At 47.2% G+C, this 26,551-nt stretch overlaps 1 protein-coding gene across 3 annotated transcripts in view; it reads left to right on the top strand.

The window, feature by feature from the left end:
- Positions 1 to 26,551, top strand: part of P2RX4 (purinergic receptor P2X 4) — a 245,170-nt gene that overhangs the window by 210,513 nt on the left and 8,106 nt on the right. The window contains exon 12 of one of the 3 annotated variants that reach the window (XM_086943005.1): positions 25,892 to 25,990. The exons of the other annotated variants lie outside the window; for them this stretch is intronic. Within the exon in view, the coding sequence (XP_086799131.1) occupies positions 25,892 to 25,951 (60 nt within the window). The 3' untranslated portion in view covers positions 25,952 to 25,990. The remainder of the gene's footprint in view (positions 1 to 25,891; positions 25,991 to 26,551) is intronic. 3 annotated transcript variants of the gene reach the window in all.

The following is a 26,551-nucleotide window of genomic DNA, read 5'->3' as shown; positions in this document are numbered from 1 at the left end:
ATCTATTGGTAACAAGACTGTCCCGCTACCCTTTTCCCAATCCAGAGACCAGAATCGAGGGGACCCCTGAGTCCAGACCTCCTTGTATCATTTTACCGTACTTGAAGAATTGCTTATAAAGTATCGTTGAACCTTATCCTTGTGTGGTGTACGTCTGTGGGGGGGAAGTTACTTGTCTGTACGATCGCTGGAGACGGCTCTCCCCGGAGACCTCTCCCCGTATCCTCGGCCGACCCTCCCGGTCCGTCTAACAGGCATGATCCGAGAGATCACTAGGTGCTACAGAAATATTTTGGATCTTATCTAGGCCTTCTTTATTAATTAAGACATAGTCTATCTTTGCCAAATGGTGGTATTTTTTACTGTGAAAAGTAAAACCCTATAAACCCCCATCTCTGCTCTCCAAACATCCACCATATTGCTATTAAGGAGAAGATTCTTCAGAACCCTTCTAAATCTAAGAGATCCGATAAAACGACTGCGATTGGACCTATCCATGACTGGGTCAAGGCGGATGTTAAAGTCTCCTCCAACAATCATTAGAGGCGACGCTGAAATAAGATTATCTTGCAATTTAATCAAAAAAGAGGGGTCGTCCACATTAGAACCATAAAAAGAAATACATGTGATTTTTTTCCCCTTCCAGATCTAGCTGGGCAATAATCTATCTTCCTGATTGGTCTGTTAAAACCGATTTTATCTCGCAATTAAGACCTTTCTTAACCAATATTGCCACCCCTCGGCAGTGCACCGATTGCAGAGAGTGGCAAAAACATTGTAACCAGGGGAGTTTAGAAAAGATGTTCTCAGACTCTATTTGACTTAAATGTGTTTATTGTAATAAACAAACCTGTACTGGCAGCATATCTCTCTGTGTGTGTATATATATTTCTATCCCGAGTACCCTGTAACATTGCACAACAGTATACGCAAAAATTAGTAACCAATCACTTTTTTCTGTCACACAGTCATACAGAACCCTGATTAGATGTAAAACACCCCTAAAGCTGTTCTGGCACACATTGGTCTCTATACATAAGAGACATAATCCGCAAATAGGAGAATTAAGCGCACTAGCGCAAAACCGCACCTCTCCTCATGGTTCGACAAACAATAGGCTCGCTCTAACAAACAGAGAGTCACTCACCGACTGCACGAGGGCGTTTTAGACAACTGCAAACTTGTTCTGCCTCTGCCACTAGGCTGGCAAACCGATGTCTAATACAACAGAGCCCATTTGTGAGAAGCAAAGTCCACGTAACCAATCATGGACAGTTGGCAAACACACCTCCTTTCTGATACGCCCAAAAAGTCATGACGCAAATGACATGCAGGGTGTCACGTAACACGGAGGTTTCTCCCACCAAAGTATGAACACATCAATCAATAATATGCGCGAATGATATGGTTTAGAAAATGTACCAATTATGATTTCAAATATGTTAAGAATGTGTGTCTATTACATGCTACGCAATGGAACACAGAAAAATGTATTATACAATGCCAAAGCACAGAAGGAACTGAAACAAGCACGTAATTGTTTGGGTGTAATTTGCAGTCACCATGGTAACAAACCAATGCCAATCAGGGATGACAATTATGACTCATGTGAATGTTTGAACATGTATAAAAAGCGTTATTTTGTTTAGTCAGATGTTAGTGAGCAAGGCGGAGGTTGCCGCCGAAACGCGTCTGAGCAGAAGTTGATGTAAAATAAACACCCTTGAACTGAGATACACGGAGTCAGCGCCTTCTTGGATGGTAAAGTTTGGTGTGGTATTAATATATATATATATATATATATATATATATATATATATATATATATATATAAGGATTAATCTGTTGTCTTGGACATCTTAGGCCGTTTATGTTCCAAGAAATAAATTGAATGTTACGACCCTTCATTTTCCATCTTGCCTCCCCTTCTTAGCAAACAGCCTTCACAACATAGTATAGATAACCTGTGAGATGAGTTTTTTTTCTTTTTTTTTCTGCCACCCTGTGCTCCTCCCCAACTGACATTCCCACCCTACCACCCCGTGTTTCCCTAACCCATTAACCCCTTGAGGAACCCTACCTACCAAACAAGTTAAGTGCCTATTCGGGCATTTTCTCCATGTGGGCTTTTTAGTAAAAAACTTATTTTGATGTAAACTTTAACTGGCAGCTTGGCTTGAGGCTTTTATTTAGACTTCTATTTCGCCCCCCTCACACACCTCCCTGTTGTTCAAGCTGTATTTTTGCTATTAGGGTGTCAACTTCTTGGGGAGAGCGGATCATGTGCATGTGGTTGTTCCACATTACACGCAGTGTCGATGGAAATCTCAATTGAGCCTTTGCCCCCAGTCCATTCAGCTCTGGTAATCTCTTCCCCAGTTCCCACTGCCTCTCTGCTGTTATATGGGAAATGTCTGATCTAATAAAAAATGATAAGGGAGACTGTTCTGCAAATGGGGAGGAGATGGCGCCTTCCTTCAGAGCTGCGGACAGGATTTGTTCCTTTACTGAATAAGACAAAAAATTAACCAAGATTTTCCGGGGTTTCGACCGACCAGGATTCCTTTTAAACGGGTCTCTATGTAATCTCTGTATTTCATAGCTTAGGTCAATTCCCGGGTGGTCCTTGAGCACTGTACGCTTCAAGAGCGAGATTAAAAAGCCCTTAATGTCATCCCCTTCCTTTGCCTCGGGTACATTCATAATCTTCAGGTTATTTTTTCTCGCATGATTCTCCAGCCTCTCAAGGTCATCTTTGAGCTCCTTATTTTGGACAGACAATTTCCCCAACTGTGACGCCGTGGCCTCTATTGCAGTTTTAATCTTGGGAATCTCTTCCTCAATTGCGTCCGTCCGTGCAGTAACTACTTCCAGTTTCTGGGCCAATAACTCACAGGAAAACTGAATTGCCGCTTGATTAGCTTCAGAAACCAAGAATCTATTAGCCAGATCAGCTTGGTTTGCCTCGGAGACTGTAAACCTGTTGGTCATCTCCTCTTTCAGGGCCAGTAGAATATCTGCCAGTGAGTGGGAGATTGGAGCTGAAATTTCTTTGAATGCCAGGAGCCTTCCTTTGTCACTTCTTCATTCTGCCCCTTCACTGATGTTTCTGATGAGTCTGGCATGTCTCTAGGATCTACTTCTAGTCCCTGAATAGCTTCCTCCTGCTGATCAAATATAGCGAATCCGTTGATAAGAGTTATATCTGTGTGTACTTCCTGGACCTGATTAGATGTGGATTTTAATGTGAGTTCTGGCACTTCTTTCCTACCGGCCTCACCACTATCCATAACGCTAAATTCAGATAGGGTTTTCTCTTTTTCATGCAAACTGTTCTCTTCAGGCGCCTTTTGTAATATAGTGACTGCTTGAGGTTCATGAAGAAGCTGAGGGGTTTTAGAAAAGGTGAGAGACATAACCTGATAGTAAGATTTCAAAGATGGCGTAATTCTTACTTTGGTTTCTACGGATTTCTTTTCTCTTAATTATGCCTTATTCTTATGTGCTTTAAAAAGAGCTGGGGTTACTGGTGATCCTAAGCACCCCTCTTGTTTAATCTGTTTAACTTTCCTAGTCACAATATATACTTCTGCAACGGGGGAGACTCGCTGAGGAATAATCGAGTGAGTGATCAATTTATTCGAAACAATCTATGCTGCTCTAGCCCTTAATGAATACCTAGTAGGTTGGAGGGCAAAAATACCCTCTTGTGCCGATACTCAAGTTCAAGTTCAAGTTCGGGCATTTATATAGCGCACTACTCACCCAGAGGGTCTCAAGGCGCTGGGGGAAGGGGTTCATAATTTGTCAAATAGCCAGGTTTTAAGTTCTTTTCTGAAGGCGATGTGGTTTTGAGTAAGGCGGAGGTGGGTGGGGAGTGAGTTCCAGGTCTTGGCAGCCAGGAAGGAGAAGGATCTGCCCCCCATGGTGGATTTTCGGATGCGCGGGACTGCGGAGAGGGCCTGATTATACGATCTTAGTTGGCGGGCGGGTTTGTGGAAGGACAGTCGAGTGTTGAGGCATTCGGGTCCTAGATTGTAGAGGGCCTTGTGTGCGTGGCTGAGAAGACGGAAAGTAATTCTTTTGTTGACGGGAAGCCAGTGGAGGTCTTTTAGGTGTTCGGTGATGTGATCTTGGCGAGGGATGTCCAATATGAGTCTTGCTGATGCGTTTTGGATGCGTTGGAGTTTTTTCAGTAATTTTGCTGTGGTTCCGGCGTATAGTGTGCTACCATAGTCCAGTCGACTCGTGACCAGTGCGTGGGTGACAGTCTTTCTTGTCTCGAGGGGGATCCAGCGGAAGATCTTTTTGAGAATGCGAAGTACGTTGAAGCAGGAGGATGAGACTGCGTTGACTTGTCTGGCCATCGAGAGAGAGGAGTCCATGATGAAGCCAAGGTTACGTGCATGGTCTGTAGGTGTGGGTGCTGTGCCCAGGGCGGATGGCCACCAGGAGTCATCCCAGGCAGAGGGGGAAGTTCCTAGGATGAGTACCTCTGTTTTGTCTGAGTTGAGTTTAAGGCAGCTATGTTTCATCCATTCGGCTACTTCTTTCATGCCTTCGTGAAGATTGTTTTTGGCGGTGTTAGGGTCTTTGGTGAGGGAAAGGATTAATTGGGTGTCGTCGGCGTAAGAGATGATGTTGAGGTTGTGTTGGCGCGCGATGGATGCGAGTGGGCTCATGTAGACGTTGAAGAGGGTGGGACTGAGTTATGATCCTTGTGGTACTCCGCAGATGACTTCAGTGGCCTCTGAGTTGAATGGGGGAAGTCGGACTCTCTGAGTTCTCCCAGCTAGGAACGAGATGATCCAGTCCAGGGCTTTTCCTTTTATGCCGACGTTGCTGAGGCTTTGTATGAGAGTGCTGTGGCAGACTGTGTCGAAAGCGGCGGAAAGGTCGAGTAAAATGAGGGCCGCTGTTTCTCCGTTATCCAGTAGAGTTCTAATGTCGTCTGTTGCTGCAATGAGGGCGGTTTCGGTGCTGTGTTTGGCTCGAAATCCGGATTGAGAGGGATCGAGGGAGTTGTTGGATTCAAGGAATGCGGCGAGCTGGCTGTTGACGGCTTTCTCAATGACTTTGGCTGGGAATGGGAGGAGGGATATGGGTCGGTAGTTTTTAAGTTCAGTGGGGTCTGCTGTGGGTTTCTTCAAAAGGGCGCTGTGTTCGGCGTGTTTCCAGCTTTCTGGGAAGGTAGCAGAGTTGAACGAGCAGTTGATGACGTCGCGGAGATGGGGTGCGATGATGGCGTCCGCTTTGTTGAAGATGTGGTGGGGGCAGGGGTCGGTAGGCGAGCCAGAGTGGATTGAGTTCATTAGGCGGATGGTGTCTTCGGTGGTGATTGGGTTCCAGGCGCTAAGGGTGTTAGTTGGCAGAGTAGGATTTGAGAGTGGTGGGGAGGGTTGATTGTTGGGAGTATTCTCGAAGCTGTTGTGGATGTCAGCAATTTTGTTGTAGAAGAAGGAGGATAACGCATCGCAGAGGTCTTGGGAGGGAGTGATGTCGTTAGATGCTGCGGTGGGGTTGGTGAATTCTTTAACGATGTTGAAAAGTTCCTTGCTGTTGTGAGTGTTGTTGTCGAGACGATCCTTGAATGCTGATTTCTTGGCGGAGCGAATCAGTTGGTGGTGTTGGCGGGTGGCTGCTTTGAGGGTGGCCATGTTGTCGGTGGTTGGGTTTTTTCTCCATGATTTCTCCAGGGTGAGGCAAAGTTTCTTGGATTTTTTAAGGTCATCATTGAACCAGGGAGCCTTTTTGCTGGCTGATTTGGTCTGGTGCTTTTTCAGGGGTGCTAATTCGTCAGCACTGTGGGTGATCCATTGCTTGAGATTGGTGGCCGCTTGACTTGGGTCCGATGAGAGGGTGGGAGGGTTTTGGTTGAGTGATGTGAGGAGTTGCTCGGTGGTGATTTTGTTCCAGTTTCTTCGTGGAATAGGTTGTGGGCGGTTGTGGGTCATGGTAGTTTTGTAACTGAAGTGAACACAGCTGTGGTCCGTCCAGTGGAGAGCTGTGGTGTGATCGAAGGAGATGTGCTTGCTGGAGGTGAAGATAGGGTCGAGCGTGTGACCGGCTACATGGGTGGGGGTGTCACAAGTTGTTTGAGTCCGAAGTTGTCCAGGTTGTCCAGAAGGGTGGAGGTGTTGTTGTCATGTTTGTTTTCAAGGTGTTAGTTGAGGTCTCCTAAAAGAATGTAGTTCTCGGAGGCGAGGGCATGTGGGCTGACGAAGTCCGTGATGTTATCGCTGAATTGACTGCGGATGCCTGGAGGCCTGTAGATGAGGATGCCTCTAAGTGTGGTCCTAGGGTCGGTGTAGATCTGAAGTGGAGGTGTTCGGCGTTTGTAAGGTTATCGTCGGAGCTAGTCGAGATTTTGATGGTGTTCCTGTGGATGATGGCGATGCCTCCTCCTGTTTGATTGGTGCTCCACTCGCCATGCAGTCAACAAGCACCTTGCCTAATATATCCCTCTCTACAACAGCAACTTTGTTCTTAAGATTACCCCTTTTTTCAGCAAGGTGATACAGTGGAGAATCAGAAATAGAAAAGAACGCCGCCACTGCCCCCCAAGAAGCCACTCTCATCAATCCCCCAGATGTATCAGAAGTCTCACAAAAAACCTCCTCCACAGGAAAACTTGTCCGATCCTCCCCCACCTCCAGTCCAGCACCCTCTCCCTGCACCAGATAATCCGGCCTCGAAGTGCCGTTTTTACCACAACTCGGCCTCTGCCCACACCGCCTCAGCTCTGTTGCGGCTCTCCCCCACCTTCAGCACGCTGCACGCTTAGTCACCGTCTCTCGCTCTCGCCCTGGCTCCGGCTCACTCTCAACCACCGTGCCGAGTGCCACCCAGCCCACCGACCGCGTCTCTCCAATGAGCGCACTGCAACCCGAACTAGAAGACCAGCAACAGGCTCCTCTCGTTCCCCCTCCCGTCCTCGGCACGAACGCTGGATCCGGAAACGCCGATGGAGACGCCCAGGAGAGCACAGAGGCGGACGCCGATGGAAACACGGGCGCCGACACCAAATCATCAGAGTTAAGGTTCGTTTTGATCCAAACCATTATCAGGGAAGTTTCAGGAGGGGGAATTTCAGCTTTCTACCCCAAAGTCATGCCGCCATTAGAGCCCAGAGGGAGAGTGCCGCGGCCGTTTCAGTCAGCGGCCGCCATGTTCCTCCCGTAAGCCCACTGTCCCTGGGCACACTCCATCTCCATCTTCTGGTTTCCTGTTTTTTCCACATTAGTGCTTCTTCCTCTTGTTGCCAAGGAATTCGCAATTTATTCCGGTCGAACAAGCTTACCTGAGTTGGCAGAATGTTAGAATGGTCTTTAATATGTAAACTAGCTGACGGACTGCACAGGAAGTACTGCCCTCATTGGTGGGCTTACAGGTTCCTCGGGCAGTGCTGCAGACTGGGCACACTTTAAACAAGTATTTACAATGCAATAGGTCTTGCAATTGCGAGTTTTTGAGCTATTGGCATAGTAAATGGCAATGTATTTTATTAAAAATTAAAAGACATTGTCATTTACAATACCAATAGTTCAATGTTTTTCAAAAGCAATACCTATTTGTTGTATTGCAGAGCGCAGTGTCTGTGAAGTGGGTGCCACGCTCATTCTTAAAGTGTAAAAAAAAAAAATTTAAATGGTGTCCCTGGAGAATGCGCGAATTCATTATTAAAGTTACAAAAAAAAGAAAACTGATACAGAGCTAGGTGTCCCTGAAGCGGCTCCACGCTCAGTATTAATGTTTAAAAAAAAAAATAATAATATACAGAGCGCAGTGTCCCTGAAGCAGGCTTCGCGCTCAACATCAAACTTTTAACAATAAAATGTAAACTGAGCGCAGTGTCCCTAAAGCGGGTGCAGCGACCAGCATGCAAATACAAACAAACGCAGCTGCCATTTTCCCCATTAGTGTCAATAAACAAAGTAGTGCTTGCCCACTTATAATCCAGATCGTGTAACAAGCCAAGTAAAAGGTCCAGTCGTTACGGTCGGTAACAAATGCAGACAAGGCGGCACCAAGGAGAGACTAACTAGCCCATTAACGAATCTGAAGCCAGCAATTAAGAAGGAGAATGACACAAGGCAATGACAAATGTGGGCGGGGCTTCCACTGCATACTCAATTACAGCATGCCTCGCAGAGCGAGCAGTATATGCGTGCTGCTGCTAGGCTCTACCTAAATAAAAATGGAGTATGAATGACCCACTATAATTTGCCAGGGTTTCATGTTTATCAAGTATAGGGGTTTTAAAAATAAAATGTAAGTAGTTCCCAAAGGTGTTCATAGTCTGCAGACTAGTTTTGGAGGTTGCATACTCCACACACCCGAAATGGCATTGGTAGTCTGAGGCCTCTAAAATCAGTCCACAGATTTGATACACTCAAACTGGCACACATAGTTTGCGGTGTACTGGTCAAGGAGCTGGACTGTGGGTGCCATCTTAGATGCATCAAGTTTGCAGCCTTGCCAAATAGCATGCGGACTACCATATGCAGACAATTTAATATTGGGGCCCTTGAGTGTACACTCCCTCTGAGGCCTGGAGATAGGATGCTCTCCCCCTTATGTGGTCTTTACTTTTTTCTGTGGGACGCGGGATCTGTGCGTCATGACCAGCCAGTCAGTGCGTTCGGTTTTTATCCGTGGACCCAAAATGGTAAACGGCAGTAAAAAGCTATAGAAAGACTTTATGGTTATTATTTTAGTCTGCAATCATAAATGTCCAAGATAAAAGTGTTAACCCTTCAAAGCCCACCAGTACCTTTTTTTAAATTACATTTTTCCAAAACTACTGAATGGATTTATACCAAACCTTCAAAAATATGCTTTCTGTGTTTTACTTTCATGGTATGTTTGGCGTGAATCTATTAATCAATATTTCCTATATCTGTAAGCAACATTTCCTGTGGGTGCTTAAATAGGAAAATGCATCTTTTTACCATTGTCAATCTATCCAGATATGTGTGTATCTCCCTGGTAAATAAAAGGTCATAGCAGTGTCAAATGCCAAGTTAACAACCCAGCCAAACCAATTCTCATTCATAGACTAGGGGTGTACAAATAGGTCAGCTTTCAACTTAGTGTTATTGTTTTTTTTTGTACAGAGCAAAGCTTTGAGAATTTTAAAATAAAGGATACCACTTTAGAAACTCCACCACTCCAAGTCGCATATCATGAGCCATAGTCTTACCTTCAGGCTCCTCCCCAGACCGCCTCATACTCAGACCGCTACCCTTCATTTATCCCATTGAAAGTTTGCAAGTCATTCCCTCTCCCCTCCTTTCCAAAGCTCAATGCCTCCTCATTTCCCCCCGCTCACACACTTTTTCCCTGTCCAATGCCATACCTCTGATTCTTTTTCCAGCCATGGAAGGCCTGCCCTTCCTGGGTGAGACATCTTGTAGCTGGAATCAAGCAGCATAATGTGCTATAATACTCTATCGGTAGCAAAACATTTTGTTAACTAAAAGGGGCCTCGAACCCGACCAATTCTTAGGTCATTATTTGTTGGCTGCATTGTCACTCCTATGTGCTGATTCCTGTTTGGTCAGTGTGTTTGTTTCACTTTCTCTTCGGTCGTTTATTCCTTCCGTGGAGCGTGGACTAAATGCTGATTGCTTCTTTTTGATTAATGTCCTTCCACTGCACGCGCTGGTTTTATTTTTTTGATGCCTATTCCTCCATCTTCCTTGTCGTTGCTTGCCCCCTCTCATGTCTTTGCTTGCACTGTTGTTGTTGCTTCCCCCTCCCTCCCACTGACTCCTCCATTGTTGCTTGCTAGTTGTTTTTTTTTGTCCCCTCCCTTCTCTTGCTCCTTTATTGATTGCCCCTTCATTGATTGCCCTTTTTTCCTTCTTCCGTTTTTATCTACCACCTTTTTTGCTTGCCCAGTCCCACCGGAACCCTCCTCATCACAAACAAAGCTTTGACAAGGCCAAATAGCTCTCCCCAAAGCGAGAGCTATTTAGCTTTATCATTTTTTTTAGCCATGGTTTACAGCAGCATGGCTACTATGCAGCATGGTTGAAAGTAAAACAAAAAGGGAAGGGCTATGACACAACCACCGTTGACTGCGTCATATTGCTTTTTAGGGCTCACCTTCACAGTGCTTGCGCTGTGCTTGCAAAATCTTTTATTCGAAAAAAATCTTAAACTTACTTGTACTTACCATTGGTTGGCTCCCATGTTGCTTTTGTTACCTTGAATCTGATTGGTCAGCTCCACCTGTTCCTTTCTGCTTCCTTTTCGGGCTTCAGCGTCGTGGCAGAGTTTGGACCAAGTACAGTTTCTAGCCTGTGGCCAGTGTTTTTCCACTGTCCACAGGCTCATCCACGTACTACTTTTTACATTTTTGACATGCCCTCTTTGACAGTGCATGTTTCTGCAGTCATGTCTCCCCGCCCACATCTTGCTTTCGCCACACCACCCCTTCCCACTGAACATTGTAGGTGCTCCCTATCACATAGCCCCCCTGTGGTATTTCCCACCTTGTTTCCCCCCCGGTGCTTCTGCATGTAATGGAGCCGCTCGCGGTGACATCACTTAGAATGTCACCGCGACCAGCATTCCAAGGCAAGCGCCAGCGGGCAGTGTGAAGTTGCCACCTGTTGTGGCCCGTGCTGTGGCTGGGGTCGCTGTTCACTGGCTTTAGCATAACGAACCCTAATAAATGCCATTTGTCTCCTCATCGATTTTTGTCTACTTTGAAGGCGAATACTACACTGGCGACGAGGGACTTTCGGGGACAGCGACCTCAACACGCAAATGAGGTCAAAAGCGCCGAGAAGCTGAAGAAGAATAGCGTGAAGTGCACCTGAAACAGACTGAAGCGCTATAAAAGACAAATGGTGAGAAGCGACAGCGAGTTGGCAACAGAGCGGTGAGCGAGGTGTGTAATTAACCAGATCCGGCTCGAGTAAAAAAAAGAGGATACTTCATAGTGGAGGTCAGCCGAATGAAGAGGCACGTTTCCGGTATCTATGTGGTAGTTTAACGCGAAATGCTCCTGAAGCTGACTTAAGCGACGTGATCAACATATGGTGAGGGGCGGCAGTGAGTTGGCAAAAGAGCGGTGTGCAGGGTATGTAAAGAACCTGATCCGGCTCGAGATAAGGTATGAAGATAATGAAGGGAGTGTCAGCAGTATGAAGAGGCACTGTGCCGGTATCTGCGAGTGAAGGGCACACGGAGCTTGGAAGTGTGGCGGAGGTCACGGAAGCGTGGTGAGCGGCCGGTGAGAACTAAACGTTGGATGTATTCTCGATTTAGGAGCACCAGCTGGGACCATCGGACTGGGAGAGGCGAACGGGTTTGCCGGAAGTGTCTGCGGAAAGCGTGGATGTGCTACGAACATTTGAGGCTGTAGGAAGCGCTGGCGGTGCGTGGCGGTGTGACCTTTGACTGAACACTTTGCGGCTGTCATCTACCCGATCCCGTCAGCATGAAGAGACGCAGGCCCAAGGGTTAGTGCCCTGACTAGATTTGGTGTATTAGTGGTGACGGGCGGTGCGAGCAGCGTGCCACTCGTAGGTGCATCTGGGACTCTTAAACACAGGGACTTTAGCCTTCTCGTTTTGAAATCAACGGCAAATGACAACACCACTCTTAGGGCAGCCTCCAGACTTACTTGTGCCTTTTCCCACGTATCGTTCGTCAACCACTCTCAGGAGGAAGCGTAGAAGTGGGGTAATCTCTTCTGACTGGTAACGCCCTCTTCATGAACAACAGGGCGAATTTCATGCTGGTAACTCGCCTCAGTGGGAACAGATCGTGCGCCACAGTGCCACCCAGTGGTTCAAGAGATTTTGTTAATACTATCTGCAAGGTTACAGTACTAAGTGATCCTGTGCAGAAATCTCCTGGGAAAGGTGCATTTAATTTGCTGCATTACTGTCGAGAGTCTTATCATTTTTTGCCTAAAACCTGTAGTCCCTGTACTTAATCTTCCTCATTTACCCTTAGGAGGGCTTCCAGTGACATTGCTAGCATGCAGAGTGTAACACCCCCACCCTTCTTTTTGACCAGCCCCGGGGAACCTACCATACTGTGGAAAAAGTGGAAAAAGTGTTCTTGAATTATGCTACTGTGTGTGGCCCAAATCTTGGATTAGAAAGGAAGGTAGCTTTATTGGCATATTACCTTGGAGCGGAAGGGGAAGAGGTTTTAGATCACCTTCCAGATCTAGGGGCACAGGAAGCAAGACGTCTAAATGAGCTAGAAGTAAGTTTGAAGAAATTAGACCTACACTATCTCCCCAAGACAAGTACCATAATGAAATGATACCATTTTGGGAAAAGAGTACAGAAGGAGGGGGAATCTACTGAAGATTTTGTATCTGAATTAGGAAGACTGGCTTCCACATGCAAGTTTGGTGGTCCAAGTGAGGAAAGGATCAGGGACCAGTTCGTGCTAGCTTGTAGGATGGAGCGCGTGCGGGAGGAGTTGTGGCTGAAGGATGACCCACCCCTGAGGGAGGTTTTAATAATAGCCAAACAAGTAGAACACATGTTACTGCGCGTCAGTGAAATAAAGCAGGACACCAGTGAGAAAAGAAGCGAAGACAAACCAAAAGTGAGCGAAGTTGTGACTGAATGTGAGGCTGTGTCTGTGGTCAAGGGCCAGAAAATAGTGAGTAAAGAGCAGAAAGAGAACAAATCAGGAGGGACATTCAAGGGCTCCTGTTATAGATGTGGCAAGCAAGGGCACATGGCCAATGACAAAGAGTGTCCTGCCCTCAAGTTCACGTGCAACAAGTGCGGAAAGAGAGGTCATTTCAGGCAATATTGCAAAAGTGGACAGGGGTTCAGCAGACGGGGTAAAGACAGGACCAACACTGTATGTGACAAAATAGTTGTGCGAGTGAGCGAAGGGCAGATCTGCAGCCTCATAAACACCACATGTGAAGAAATAGTTGTGCAAGTTGGAGAAGGTCAGGTCTGCAGCCCGAAAGACACAATTAAAGTAAGGGGCACAGATTTGGAAGCATTGTTTGGGTATGCTGGTCGCCCTGGGAAACAGCCTTAATAACGAATATTTTACGAGTGTAGTAAACAACGAGTCTTAAACAACGACCTTTCCATGAACCACGACTTCCTAAACCACTATGTACATGAACAATGACCTCCTCATGTTCTCATGAAACTGGCCAATAGATGGCACTGCAATCCACGATTTAGGAAGGGCACGAGTAAGGTACCCACCAGTTTGGTATGCCATGAATTTATGCAGCTGCTTTTTGCTGCATCGTGGTTTGGAGGAAAGTGGCAGTGGTTCTCAGCATGGACTGGCGCAGCAGCCCAGGAACAAAGTGGCGAGAAGTGAAGATTCCCCACTGAGAAACTTAAGAATACAGGGTATTGATCGTTTTATAAAGGGAGAGGAGAGGTTAAGAAGTCGAGCTTCATTCCGGATTTAATTACTTGTCTACATGTCAGTGGCAATACCAACAAAAAAAGAAAAGTAGATAGAAATCATCCTGAAATAATCATCAAGGATATTCCGTTTCTGAGGGAGCTAGTGTCAAATATTCCCTGCTGGCCCTGGCCAATGAGGCAGAAGCTGAAGGTTTTCAGGTAGGCCATCCAAATCAATTTCGGAATTATAAAATAATCTAGTATGTTAAAACATGAAGGAATTATATTTTATTGTTTTCAAGAGATAATTACCGGTTTTTTGTAAGTTAATCCGTATTTCTAATAAAAAGATTAAATAGATCATTTGTTAATTTAAACATTCTTAACATAACATTGTTTATTCAAAAAGACATGTGTTGTAGTATATTTGGGTAAAGTGGCAATAAATAATTTTTCGTGGTTAAGGAAGTCGTGGCTAAGAATGTAGTGGTTTGTCTTTGTTCGTGGTTTAGCCGTCGTGGTTTAGGCATTCGGTCTTTGAGAAGTAGTTGTTTAATCATATATCCGGTCGCCCTATCTCAATGAAAGGTTACTTCTGGGACAAAGTTGAATACAAGGACAGAACAACAGTGTCTAAGGTCTATGTGTCCAAAGTCGGTGATAACATTTTGGGTTGGCAGGCACAGAAGGAATTAGGAGTCTATCTGAATCCCAACAGCAATCCCCAAATCTTAATACAGGAAATACAAGAGTCAAAGGAAGATTTAGTGACAGAGTTCAAGGAGGTATTCAGCGAAGAGCTTGGATGTTTGAAGAACTACTGCCACAAGATCAAATTGAAAGAGAACGCGAAGCCAGTGGTGGCCAAGGTCAGGAAGCTACCCATAGCCATCCAAGAAGCGGTGAAGACGGAACTCGAGAAACTGTGCAAAGCAGGAGTCATCGAACCGGTGGAAGCGAAAGAATGGCTGGCACCTATCGTGGCCGCCCAGAAAAAGGATGGGTCGGTTCGGCTATGCATTGATCTCAGGGCTCTTAACAATGAGGTCATAGTCGACCGATTCCCGCTGCCCAACATCACCCAGATGATGAGCATGCTAGAGGGTGCAAGAGTATTCTCCACACTGGACCTTACCTCAGCTTACTTTCAGATCAAACTGCACGAAGAGTCGCAAGAACTCACAGCGTTTGTGACGCCCATGGGCGCGTACAAGTTCAAGAGGATGCCTTGCGGGTTGGTCTCTGCGGCAGCCGTGTTCCAGAGGCTCATGGGAAATATCCTGAAAGAGATTCCTGGTGTCGTATGCGATCAGGACGATGTGCTAGTGTTTGCAAGAGACCATGAGGAGCATGATGAGAGGCTGAGACGAGGGCTGGCCAGGTTTAGGTCGCAAGGCCTAACAGTGAGGAGGGAAAAGTGCGTATTTGGCTGAGCGGAACTGGATTTCTTGGGACACAAGGTGACGGCAGAAGGTATCCGTCCCAAAGCAGAGCTCCAGAACACCATTGTAAATTTGGTGCCCCCTAGGAGCAAGGACGAAATCAAGTCCTTTATGGGAATACTGGAATTCTACGGGAAATTCATACAGAACCTGGCAGGAAGAACATATGCTATCAGACTGTTGTTGAAAAAGGAGACAGCGTTCGACTGGAGTCAGGAGTGTCAGAGAGAGTTTGAGGACGTGAGAAATGCACTTGCAGAAGCACCCAGCCTAAAGTCTTTCATACCCAACCGTGCGACAGTAATCACTACCGACGCTAGCGCAAAAGGGTTGGGAGCGGTCCTCACTCAAGTAAGCAAAGACGGAGAGGAAACAATAGCTTTCGCCTCAAGATCCCTCCAGAAGTCAGAAAACAACTACTCGGTGATCGAAAAAGAAGCCTTAGCGGTATTCTGGGCATTGGGCAAATACAGGGATTTCCTGTGGGGCACAAAATTCACCCTTCGCACCGACCACAAACCATTGGTGGAGGTTTTCAGCAAGAAGGGCCTGGATGCGATCTCTAGCAGGATCAGGAGCTGGATGGTTGGTCTCCAGGAATACACTTTCTATGTCGAGTACGTCCCTGAAACGCGTAATTTTGCTGCAGATTGCTTGTCAAGGCTCGTGAATGAAAATGAGGCAAATGAAGCTAATGAGAAAGAAGATGATGAAATGGAAAACTATCAGATGGAAAATGTGTGCACCACCCAGAAGGCGATAGGAGAAGAAACATGGAAAAGTGCACAAAAGAAAGACGAAGTCCTGGAGGAGGTGTGCAAAAGAGTAAAAGACGGATGGAAACATAAAGATAAACGAGATGAGGATATGCGGCCATTCTGGACTATCAAAGATGAACTGTCCGTAGTCGATGAATGCCTGTTCAGGGGGACGAGACTGGTACCTCCTGCCACGGTGAGAGAGAATCTGATAGACATGGCCCACGATGGCCACCTGGGCATCACCAAGACAAAACAAAGGTTGAGAGAAGACTACTGGTGGCCGGGCATGGATCTCGCAATTGAAAGAAAAGTAAGAGACTGTGTTCCGTGCAGCGTCAGTGACAAAGTACTGAGACAACAGGCACCCCCAATGGTGTGCAGGCCACCACCTTCTGGACCCTGGGAAGAGTTGGCGTTGGACATCGTTGGTCCATTGACGGGAGAAGTGCGCACGCCGTGCATTCTAGTGCTCATGGATCTGTACTCCAGGTGGCCGGAAGTGAAGTTGGTGAGTGAAGTCACAACTAAGGTCGTCATTGAGTTCCTGCAAGGGTTGTTTATTAGGGAAGGATTACCCAGCAGCCTTCTTGCGGACAATGGAGTGCAACTGTGTTCGAAAGAGATGGAAGACTTCCTTGAGGAGAGAGGAATCACACACAAGCGGTGTGCCCTGTATCACCCGGAGACCAATGGCATGGTTGAGCGTTTTAACAAGACCCTCAAGGAAAGTATCCAGTTAGCAAAGGCCATTGGCATGAACTGGAAGGAAGAAGAATGGAGGCGGATTGAAGCATACAGGTTCACCCCACACCAAACAACGGGAGTCACCCCTTTCGAGTTGCTCCGTGCAAGAATATCCAACACCAAACTATCCCCAGGGTGGATGGGGTGGAATAAGGGATGGTCAGATCACTCCAAAGAAGGGAAAGGATTAGTGAGGCAGGAAGGAGTTATGGTGGGGAGGAAAGAAAGATTTGACAGGCTCAACTCTACACAGGAGGCCGAGTTTAAGGTGGGAGATGACGTTAAAATCAGGACACCCACAGGCAGGGCAAGGTGGTCAGAGTACAGAAGGCCCACCAAGATCACTAAATTGTTCAAGAATGCAGTGAAGACCCAGGAAGGGAAGATCTGGAACCTGGGAAGAGTTGTGAGGTTTCACCCACCCGGGCAGGATTCCTGTAGAGAATATGAGGGTAATGGTGATTCCAAGGGAAACCTGGGTCCCACTCCCAAGAAGCAGTGGCCGGTCCCCCACCAGGGTGTAAGAACTAGCCGGAGAATGACCAGACCTCCCAGACATTTAGAACAGTATGTGATGATGTAAGTTTCTGTTGTACCATATGGTTCTCTTGTTGAAATCTGATGTCTCATTCTGCAGGGAAGGGGGATGTGTGGTATTTCCCACCTCGTTTCCCCCCCGGCGCTTCTGCATGTAATGGAGCCGCTCGCAGTGACATCACTTAGAATGTCACCGCGACCAGCATTCCAAGGCGAGCGCCGGCAGGCAGTGTGAAGTTGCCACCTGTTGTGACCCGTGCTGTGGCTGGGGTCGCTGTTCACTACTATCTTTAGCATAACGAACCCTAATAAATGCCATTTGACTCCTCATCGATTCTTGTCTACTTTGAAGGCGAATACTACACCCCCCCTGTTGTTGCTTCCCACATGTCCCTCGTGTTTGTCTACCTCACGCAGCCCGTTCTTTCATCCATGTTTGCTAGAAAGAATTACTCATCACAAATAACATCATTCAGCTGACTTCAATTGTGGGTGTACACTCTCAAAAATTGCCCTGCCGCAAACGTGCTTCAGACATTTGTATACAGTTTGTCAGTCATGGGAATTCACTGATTTCCTAAATTAGTTCATAGTGCGTCAGTGAGCTGTTTATGTATCGCAACACTTGCCATTTTTAGTTATCTAAAATGGTACTAAAAGTAGACATTTTGTTGTTTATAGTAGTTCTCCCCCCACCACACCCTTGCTTGCCCTGTAACCCTCCTGCCCTCCTCCTCTGTTCTTTCTGTCTGTAATGTTGTTTGTTAAGCAGACCACAGTGGCTCCCATTTGTGATGCCAGAAACCATAGCAGGCAATACTGGAAGGGGTCATAAAAGGAGCAGCGACAAAACACACTCCATCTTCACTTGGGAATGGCTGCAGTCATTTGAATAAGAATAGCCGAATTCTTGAGGAGACATATAAGATAAACTGGAAATAAATGCTGCCTGGTGTACTCCACATGATTTAGAAGTATTTGGGGGAGCTTTTTCCTTAAACAGTCCTGAAAATAAATACTTAATCGGAGGGCTGCTTGTTCCCTGATGCAGAGGATACTTGACCTGGCAATTTTTCTCCACATGGCCGTGTTATTACAAATCCTCAGAGAATTGTTTAATATCAGTCTCCATGAGCAATGCTTTCAATAACTTGAAAAAACAAATTGTTGGTCGGGACTCATGAGGCAAAATCCGGTCCTACAACTACCAATGTTTGTTGCAAAAGGACAATCAACCCCTGCAACTAATCTCCTGCCTTTCCACATCGCTTCTCATCCTACTAGCTGCCTCTAATTTGAAAATTAAAACTACGAATACCAGAATGCACTTCAGTAGCCGAGTTCTTGAACGGTAAGGCAAAAAAACTGGAGTAGCAGAATTCCTAATCTCTTGAAATGAAGCAAAATAATGAATTTATTAGGCCAATTTAGGTTTAAAATTATTTTGAATGGGCTTGCTAAATTTTTAGACATTTTACACCATGCACATCTAGAGCACACTGAGGATGTGTATGGAAGCGGAGGTCGGTCTTCATTCAGTGGATCCTTTTAGATGACTGAGAAGCAGGGGAGTTAACAACAAATTTACACCCGCCCGGGACCGCTTGTAAACAAAGCGCAGCACGTGCAGAATTACCTCAGCGGCGCTGCCGTGTGGGTTCTGGGGCTCCGAAAACACGCTGTCCTGCCTGGGCTCCTGGTACGCTCAGTCCTCCATCAGTATCAACAACCTTAGAGTACCTTGGGGACGCTTCTGCCTGTTGTAGCGCTGTTCTTGGCGCTGCCGTCGGATTTCCACTTGCCTCCTGTACCTGTGGCCACTGCTTGCCGCACCCGCTTCGCGGGTGCCGCTTCGCCCCATTTGGCTGGGGGCTGCTGCTTTGTGACTCTGGTGAGGAGCCTGGAGTTGAGTGTGGGAGCGAGGCACAGCGGGGCTGCGAGCGTGTGCAGGGACTCCATGTTCCAGGAGTCCCTGCGTGACCTGTAAGACCTTCCGGTCCGCTCTCCCCGTGGCCCGCCTACCGCCCACAGGAGGGTACTTTACCTCATTCAGCTGCATAGCTCCTTGGGACGCTTCTGCCTGTTGTAGCGCTGTTCTTGGCGCTGCCATCGGATTTCCACTTGCCTCCTGTACCTGTGGCCACTGCTTGCCGCACCCGCTTCGCGGGTGCCGCTTCGCCCCATTTGGCTGGGGGCTGCTGCTTTGTGACTCTGGTGAGGAGCCTGGAGTTGAGTGTGGGAGCGAGGCACAGCGGGGCTGCGAGCGTGTGCAGGGACTCCATGTTCCAGGAGTCTCTGCGTGACCTGTAAGACCTTCCGGTCCGCTCTCCCCGTGGCCCGCCCACCGCCCACAAACGGTCCATATATCCAGGTCCGGGTCTCCCGCGACGCGGGACGCGCGCGGGACTAAGCCCGGGGCGAAGAGCGGGCAAAGAGCGGGCCGTTTGAGGCCGTTCGAGGACTGAGCGGACTGGACTGGCCTACTCTCTTTCGCCCGCTACTTGCTACTACAGAGATCCGTAAAGTTCGTTCCACGCCCTCCTTTTCCCATACACATTTTGTTGTTTGGCCTTGCCCCTTACTTAAGAAATGTGCACAAGAATAACCAGGAGTAAGGCCTCCAAAGGTGGTCACCCAATTAGTGGTCCAATGGATGACTTCATTACCCGCACTAACTTCGCTATTGACCAGGAAATATCCAAGCTTCAGACTCGGGTATCTCTCGAGTTAGCAGCGGCCAGAAGACTGTCTGAAGTCATTGCTACTTCCAAAAAATCCTCCTTGGGCGCTATAGCTGTGGCGGTCACTCCAGAGCGTCCTCCCATCCCCCACTGTATAATTTCCCAAGCAGAGGTACACAAGACCCCTCCTCAACTCATCCTTTCCCCACACCACACCTCACAACTCAATCTACTGGAAGTGAGTGCCCCCGTCACCTCTTGCGCCCAGAACGCTGTTCCTACCCTTCCCCCCCCCCAGTGGTTTTTAATGCCCCTAGTGTCCCTAGTGCCACCCAATTAAATCGGAAGGCTCGCTCTCGTTCCACCTATTTACGGAAGAAGGCGAAAATCGCGGTGCCACAACACCTGACACCGACGAATGGCCCAACACCCACCATCAAAGTTGTTCGGCCGTTTGGGGAGCAGCCACCTTTGGAGGGAGGTGGGGTGGGGACAACCACTGAGCAATTACCTGCTTCCACCCCAGTGACTGAAGGTCCACAGATAGATGGTTTGGGTAATAATGATAGGGAATTCATAGATCTGGTATGGGAATCCCTTAAAAAGCTCCTTTCCCCCTTAGATCTCAGACTTTCACGAATCGAAAATAATCTACTTGAGATGGAAAAGAGCATTATTGCTCTGGCCACTCTCGGTTTAAGAAGTCTTGAGAATCAGGGCCTCCTTGTAGCCGATGCTATTTCTCCAGCTCCCATAGTGCAAACACACCAAAACCAGCCCACTATACCCACGATTGTACGACCGGTTCCTAAACCGAGGACTGTGAAGGTGGATCAAATACCTACTGTTACAATCCCTAAGGGCCCGAAGCGGACCCCAACCCACCTACCTGCCAATTCTAAAGCTGGGTTATCTTCAAAACTCCAGCCTGACAAGGTAGCTATACCACCTACCCGGGATTTCCAGGTTAAGAACAATTTTAGAGGGGGTTATATTGACCTTCCCCCGGAAGCAAATGATTTTGTAGTTGTGTTGATGGGGGTTCCACAGATCAGCAATGGCCAATATGAGGATCATTGGTCCTTGAAAAATAAAATAATGCATTGGCTTAATGTCAATAGACCTATCCCCAATGGCCGTAGAAGTAAAGTGCTGATTGTGCGCAGAACTTCCTGGGTGGGCCCAACTAGGAAAACAAACGCGGGGGATTGCATAGTTGTAACTTTCGATGACCCGCTCACAGCACAGCACATATGCTCGTGGCCTTGTAGTGAAGGGTCCTCTGTTATTCCGAAACCCTTGTCCTTCTTCTATCCCCCACGACCGATCCACAATCAGATGGACAATTGGTCACTAGTCCATCAACAACCAAGGAGAAACCATTTTAACCATCAAGTGGATCCTTTTTCACATTGGAATGGTTTCCCAATCTCAAATAGATTCGGGGGTCTGGAGGAAGTAGATTGACTCCTTAGGCACTCAGGTTCCTACACAGCGGGCAATGTACCATCTTTCCCAGCCCATGGGCGTCCCGGGTCCCTTTGTGCAGGCATCGAACCCTCAGTAACTGTACATCCTCTTGGCCTAGTACAAACACTACACAGCTCTATTTTTGAGGGGGGTTTGTTAGCTAAGAGTAGCGCAGATCAAGCCGAGCTGACTGTATTGGGAGCCTGTAGTCCACAAGGTAGGAATGCACAGTCGGAATCCTTGCATATCCTACCAAATGCCCCTGTACAGGCCACACCCTCATCTGTAGGAAGTCAGTCTGAGGGAATTATGGTCCTTACAACCCCCCACACAATTTCCCAATATGAGCCCCCTGACAGGTTGCCCCTAGCGGCTGTGCCATCTTCTACTGCATTTGCTTACTCCCCCAGTCAACCTATCACAGCTGTACCTCCGTTAAAGATTGTAAGCTGGAATGTGGCAGGGCTAAATCGGAACTTTGACAATCCCGAATGGAATGTGTTCATAGAGCCTTTTGACATCTGCATTTTGCAAGAAACCTGGATCTTGGACCCAAAACATAGAGTAGGATTTACCACCTACTTTGTCCCAGCTCTCCAACAAAGGGGTACAAAGGGTCGTCCATCTGGAGGCCTTTTAATATGGGTTAGAATTGCTTTGGGTTTAAAAGTGAGCGATAGGTCCACTTATTCTCCTGACTTGCAGAGGATCTCAATACATTGCGAGGGGGGCAAGATGTTAGAGGTCTTCAATCTATATCTGAGGGGCGCCAGGAGCGGGACATCAAGCCTACCTCAGACAGGTCTTAGTAATGACCTAGCTGCTTGCAAGATTGACTCTTATATTCTCCTTGCGGGCGACTTTAACTGTTGTTTCGAACCGCTGGCAAAGGAGGATATTTTGAATTCTTTCGAAGAAGATGCAAGAAGGGGTATTCCGACCTTGTCGCTGGATCCGATTCCCAAATGGTCACAAAGTGCGTTAGATATCAATGCACTCTGTTTAGAGCATAATTTGAGATCAGCGAATGGCCGCTCAAAATCGGACCTTATGGGAGCTCACACCTACAATAGACCGGGTCACTCCTCCAGAATCGATTTTATTATCCTGAATTATAATCTTTGGCCATTCCACTTGGATATGGAGGTTGTAGCATCTTGCGATAGCGACCACAACCCCCTTTGCCTAACCCTCTCTCCAAATTGGCAAAGCAAGAAGAACAAGCAAGCACCCACTTGGAAGTCGTCCCATGAAATTGTTCCGTCCAATTGTGGTAGACGTTTGAAGTGGGCAAAAGCTAAAACTGATGAGGCAAGGATGGCGCAAGCCGGGTCCATCTTGTCAGTGGTGGAGCCTCGGCTTGACGCTATAAGCCCAGCCAGTACTAAAGTCTTACCACTTTTTATAGAGACTATAGTATCACTGAGTAAATTGTTTACTATTCAATGCACCAAACCTAGGGTGGGTTCCAAAAGTGATTCTAATGCTAGAGACAAATGGTACTCTCCTAAATGTCGCATTGCTAAGGGGGAGCTTATTGCTGCAGTAAAAAGCAGGGACAGGGTCGCCATTAGTTCCGCGAGGAAAAATTACAAAAAAATAGTGGTTGAGGCAAAGGAGGCTCATGATTACCATTTCTGGTGTGACCTAACTGAAGCTAGTTCCTTGAAGGATTCCAAACGGTTTTGGGATCTCTTAAGAGCTAGGAACAAGCCCATTGACCAACAAATAACCTGCAACATTCCGGGTGATGCTTGGTTTGCCCACTTCTCCAAGCTTTATTCCGTTGCACTGGACTTGTCTCCTCCATGCCCGGGATCTTTGGCAATCACAATAGCTAACTCTCTCCCTATAGACTTCCCTTTCACCAGTCAGGAAGTTGAAGGGGCTATTAGGAGCATTGTCCCCAACAAGGCTCCAGGCCCTGATGGTATCCCAGGGGACTTACTTAAATCCTACCCGGTAGTATGGAGCAGATTAATTGCTTTACTCTTAAATGAGGCTCTGCTAGGGGGATCCTTTCCTGACTCTTGGAGGGGCGCAGAAGTTGTGCCTATTTTTAAGAAAGGCAGCCGGGACGACCCAGCAAACTACCGCCCCATTAGCTTCCTGGACTCAACCCAGAAGGTTGCAGGGAAAGTTGTTCTGGGTAGGATCCTCCAATGGGCCGACGAGGAAAAGATCCTGTCTGATTTTCAGGCAGGTTTTAGAACAGGGACAGGCACCATCGAGCAAACATTCCGCCTTCTGATGATATATTGGAAGGTGGTGGTGCTGGGAGGGGGTACGTTATATCTAGTTTTTATAGACTTGAGAACAGCCTTCGACCTAGTCCCACGGGAACTGCTATGGAATGTCCTCGATGGTCTAGGACTACCCAACTACCTGTTGTTCTTGCTTAAAAAATTTCATGAAGGCAATTTCGCCCAGATCAGGTGGGGTGTCCAGGGAGAAAAAACATCTCGCATCCCAGTAGACAGGGGCGTCCGCCAGGGGTGTGTGCTTGCCCCCACTCTGTTTTCTCTATACGTCAACGGAGTGGTGGAGCATCTGCTACAACACCCTGCGGATGCGCCTACCCTGGCGGGCAGAAAGATCCCAACGCTCCTGTTTGCGGATGACACCCTCCTAATCTCGAAATCTCCAGCTGGCATCCAGAAATTGCTTTCTAGCTTTAAATCCTTCTGTGATAGCAGGGGTTTAGCTATAAATATAAGCAAGACCAAATTCCTTGTCCTTAATCCCCCTAAGAAACCCGTCGCCCCTCCTGTTTTAGACTCCACCCCCCTGGAGAGAGTCAAAGAATTTGACTACTTGGGGATTCGCCTGTGTGACTCAATGAGTTGGAAGGCACACCATCAAAAGGTGTTTCTGACGCACAAAAGGGTCACGGGTGTTTTGCTCAAGGAGCAACGAGCCTCCTCATTGAAACCAATCGGGGCAGTGCTAGACATCTACAGAGCAAGGGTTGTAAGCGCAGCTTTATATGGCGCCGAACTGTGGGGTACACAGAGAGTCGATACATTGGCAAAGATGGAAAACAACTTCCATAAAGATCTGATGAGGCTACCCCACAGCACCCCTACAATCCCCCTCTTGTTGGATGCAGGCACTCGCCCAATCTGCGAGCAAGCAAGACTGCGCCCCCTGCTACTTTGGTCCCGGGTATGGAATGTCCCAGAATTGTGTAGTTACGCTGACGCCCTGAAAGATCTGTTGTCTCTCCCAGGTTGCAATAAGATACCCTGGTTTAGGGAGGTAAAACGATTGCTCTATGAGCTGGGATTGGGAGATGCTTGGGCCAACAAAACAGCTCCACCCAAGCTGCTTCTAAAGAATGTCTACTGGCTATGGGCAAAAAATAACAGAATGCGTAACTCCAATCTTTGCAAATCTGTTGCCCAATTTTTACTAGTTAAAGATCTCCCCTTCAGGGAACCTTATTTGGACCTAATCCACAGCTCTAGTGACAGATCACTCTACTTCAAATTTAGGGTGGGTGTTCTCCCCTTAGGATTGTTTACTTCATCCTGGAATCCTCCTTTTCAAACAGTCCCATTTTGTCCATTTTGCGACTCAAGGGTTGAGTCTGACGCCCACCTTCTGTTTGAGTGCAGTGTTTATGCAGCCCCTAGATTGAAATGGTTAAAGCCCTTGTGCAGAAGTCTGGGAACAAGATCACATCTAGAAGCCCTACGTATATTGCGCTCTGATACCCGCCCATTTTTTGCATGCTGCATGGCAAAATTTCTTGGCTGGGCATGGCGTATAAGATCTGCAAGGAAGCTATTGATCCAATAATGTCCTTTTTTCTGTGACCTGTTTTTAGACACTAGTGCAAATATATGTAAGGATAGCTTAAATGTGTATTTTATGTATTAATGTCTATTATGATTCTCTACGGTATTTTATATCATGCACCTTTGTAATGATTTTACTTTTTGTACTGCTTTTATGATATGCACCGTATCGAAATAAAGCTATACTACTACTAAATTTACAATTTAACTTGCGTGTGGCCCATTTGGCCACACAATGAGGACCTGGAATCAGTAGGTAAAGCTTAGCAGGTTTATTACAATTTAGTAATCAATACAGTATTGGTGCATATCAAGATCTCATTATAAATATTCAGAATCCTAATCGGCAAGCTAAAACGCCGGAATAGGTTCAGTCTCAGTAGCATAGGACATACAAAGAGTACAGTCACAGCAATACAGATACCTAGAAACAGAAATTGGCATTCCTTAACCCCTTCACTGCGGCGGCTATTCCGCCGCAGTGCTAAGGGGGCGGGGCGGAAATGCGGCGGGCGCATGCTGGTGACGGAACCGCTCACTCACCAGCGCCGGTTGCGCTGTGCTTATGACGGAGCCGTTCCGTCATGGCCCCGCCCGCTCAATAGAACGCTCAGCGCAGAATTCGCGCCGCGCAGGAGCGTCGGGCGGGCCATGACGGAACCGCTCCGTCATCAGCACAGCGCCACCGCAGCTGATGACGGAGCGGTTCCGTCATCAGCAGGGGAGGGGTTAAAGAAACACTCGTTTTCCTTTCTAGACATGAACAGATTTAAGGGTCATCTAATCCAGGCTCTAAGCTGGAATAAAGAAGGTTCAGAATAGAGGGTCTCAAGGGATTCGGGAATAAAGGAAGGAAGGTGACAGCATAGTGAAGACTCCAGTAGAAGTTTTCTGAAAATGGGAATCAGTGTTTAGCATGAAGTTACACACTTGCAAGGACAAAAGGAAGCAGAGAGGTCTGTACCTCTCAAGGTCAAAAGGGATCTGCTAAAATTCTAACAGTGTGAACACTAATTAAAACCAGAAAGTTCGAGTAGTATCCATTTCTCCTTACACGTCACCAGAAACCCCAATTATTTCTCTTTCTCACAGTGTGCATCTGCAACATCCATTGATTTTTCCCATCCCACAGAGCTGGAACAAGCAAGTTAACCTTCAACACCTTCGTTCCTGGTACACGATGAACAGGAGGTATCTTCTGCTTGTTAATTCACCCTGTTCTTGCCAAGTTTTCTCTTCTCAGGCCTCATTATCTTTAATACGCATTACTCCTTTATCTAGCTATGAAATCACGAACATGCACCTGCAAAGGAAAAGAACATGCAGAACAAGGAAAAATGTATTTCAGGTTAAGAAGTAAAGGCCTAGTCAGGCTAACTTAGGTTAATCATTTTCAATGTGCACTCAGTAGCGGCTGCTCCCTGTGGGGGTTGTCCCGGAGGTTGGAATGTAAATAAAAAAATGGACTTGCCTTTAATGGCCGGCCTCCGTCCTCGTCCTCTTCATCTCCCCGTCCCAGCCGGCAACACCTGGAAGCAGCAGGGTAGACAGGCTCGCCTGAGCCAATCGCAACCCTGCTGTGCAGCATTGTGATTGGTCTCAGTGCCATAGATAGGCGCTCAGACTGGAACAGGGAACCTGTGCATGTCCCTCACCATGCTGTGTAATGCAGCCGTGTAGGAACATGCAAAGTGCACATAAACTGTTTGGTCGACCAAAAAGGGCCGGCCAAACAGTTCATCATACTTTAAG

Source organism: Lissotriton vulgaris, chromosome 11, assembly GCF_964263255.1.
Source record: "Lissotriton vulgaris chromosome 11, aLisVul1.2, whole genome shotgun sequence".
NCBI lineage: Eukaryota > Metazoa > Chordata > Amphibia > Caudata > Salamandridae > Lissotriton > Lissotriton vulgaris.
Note: the sequence above shows the minus strand (reverse complement) of the source record. Positions and strands in the feature narration are given on the sequence as shown.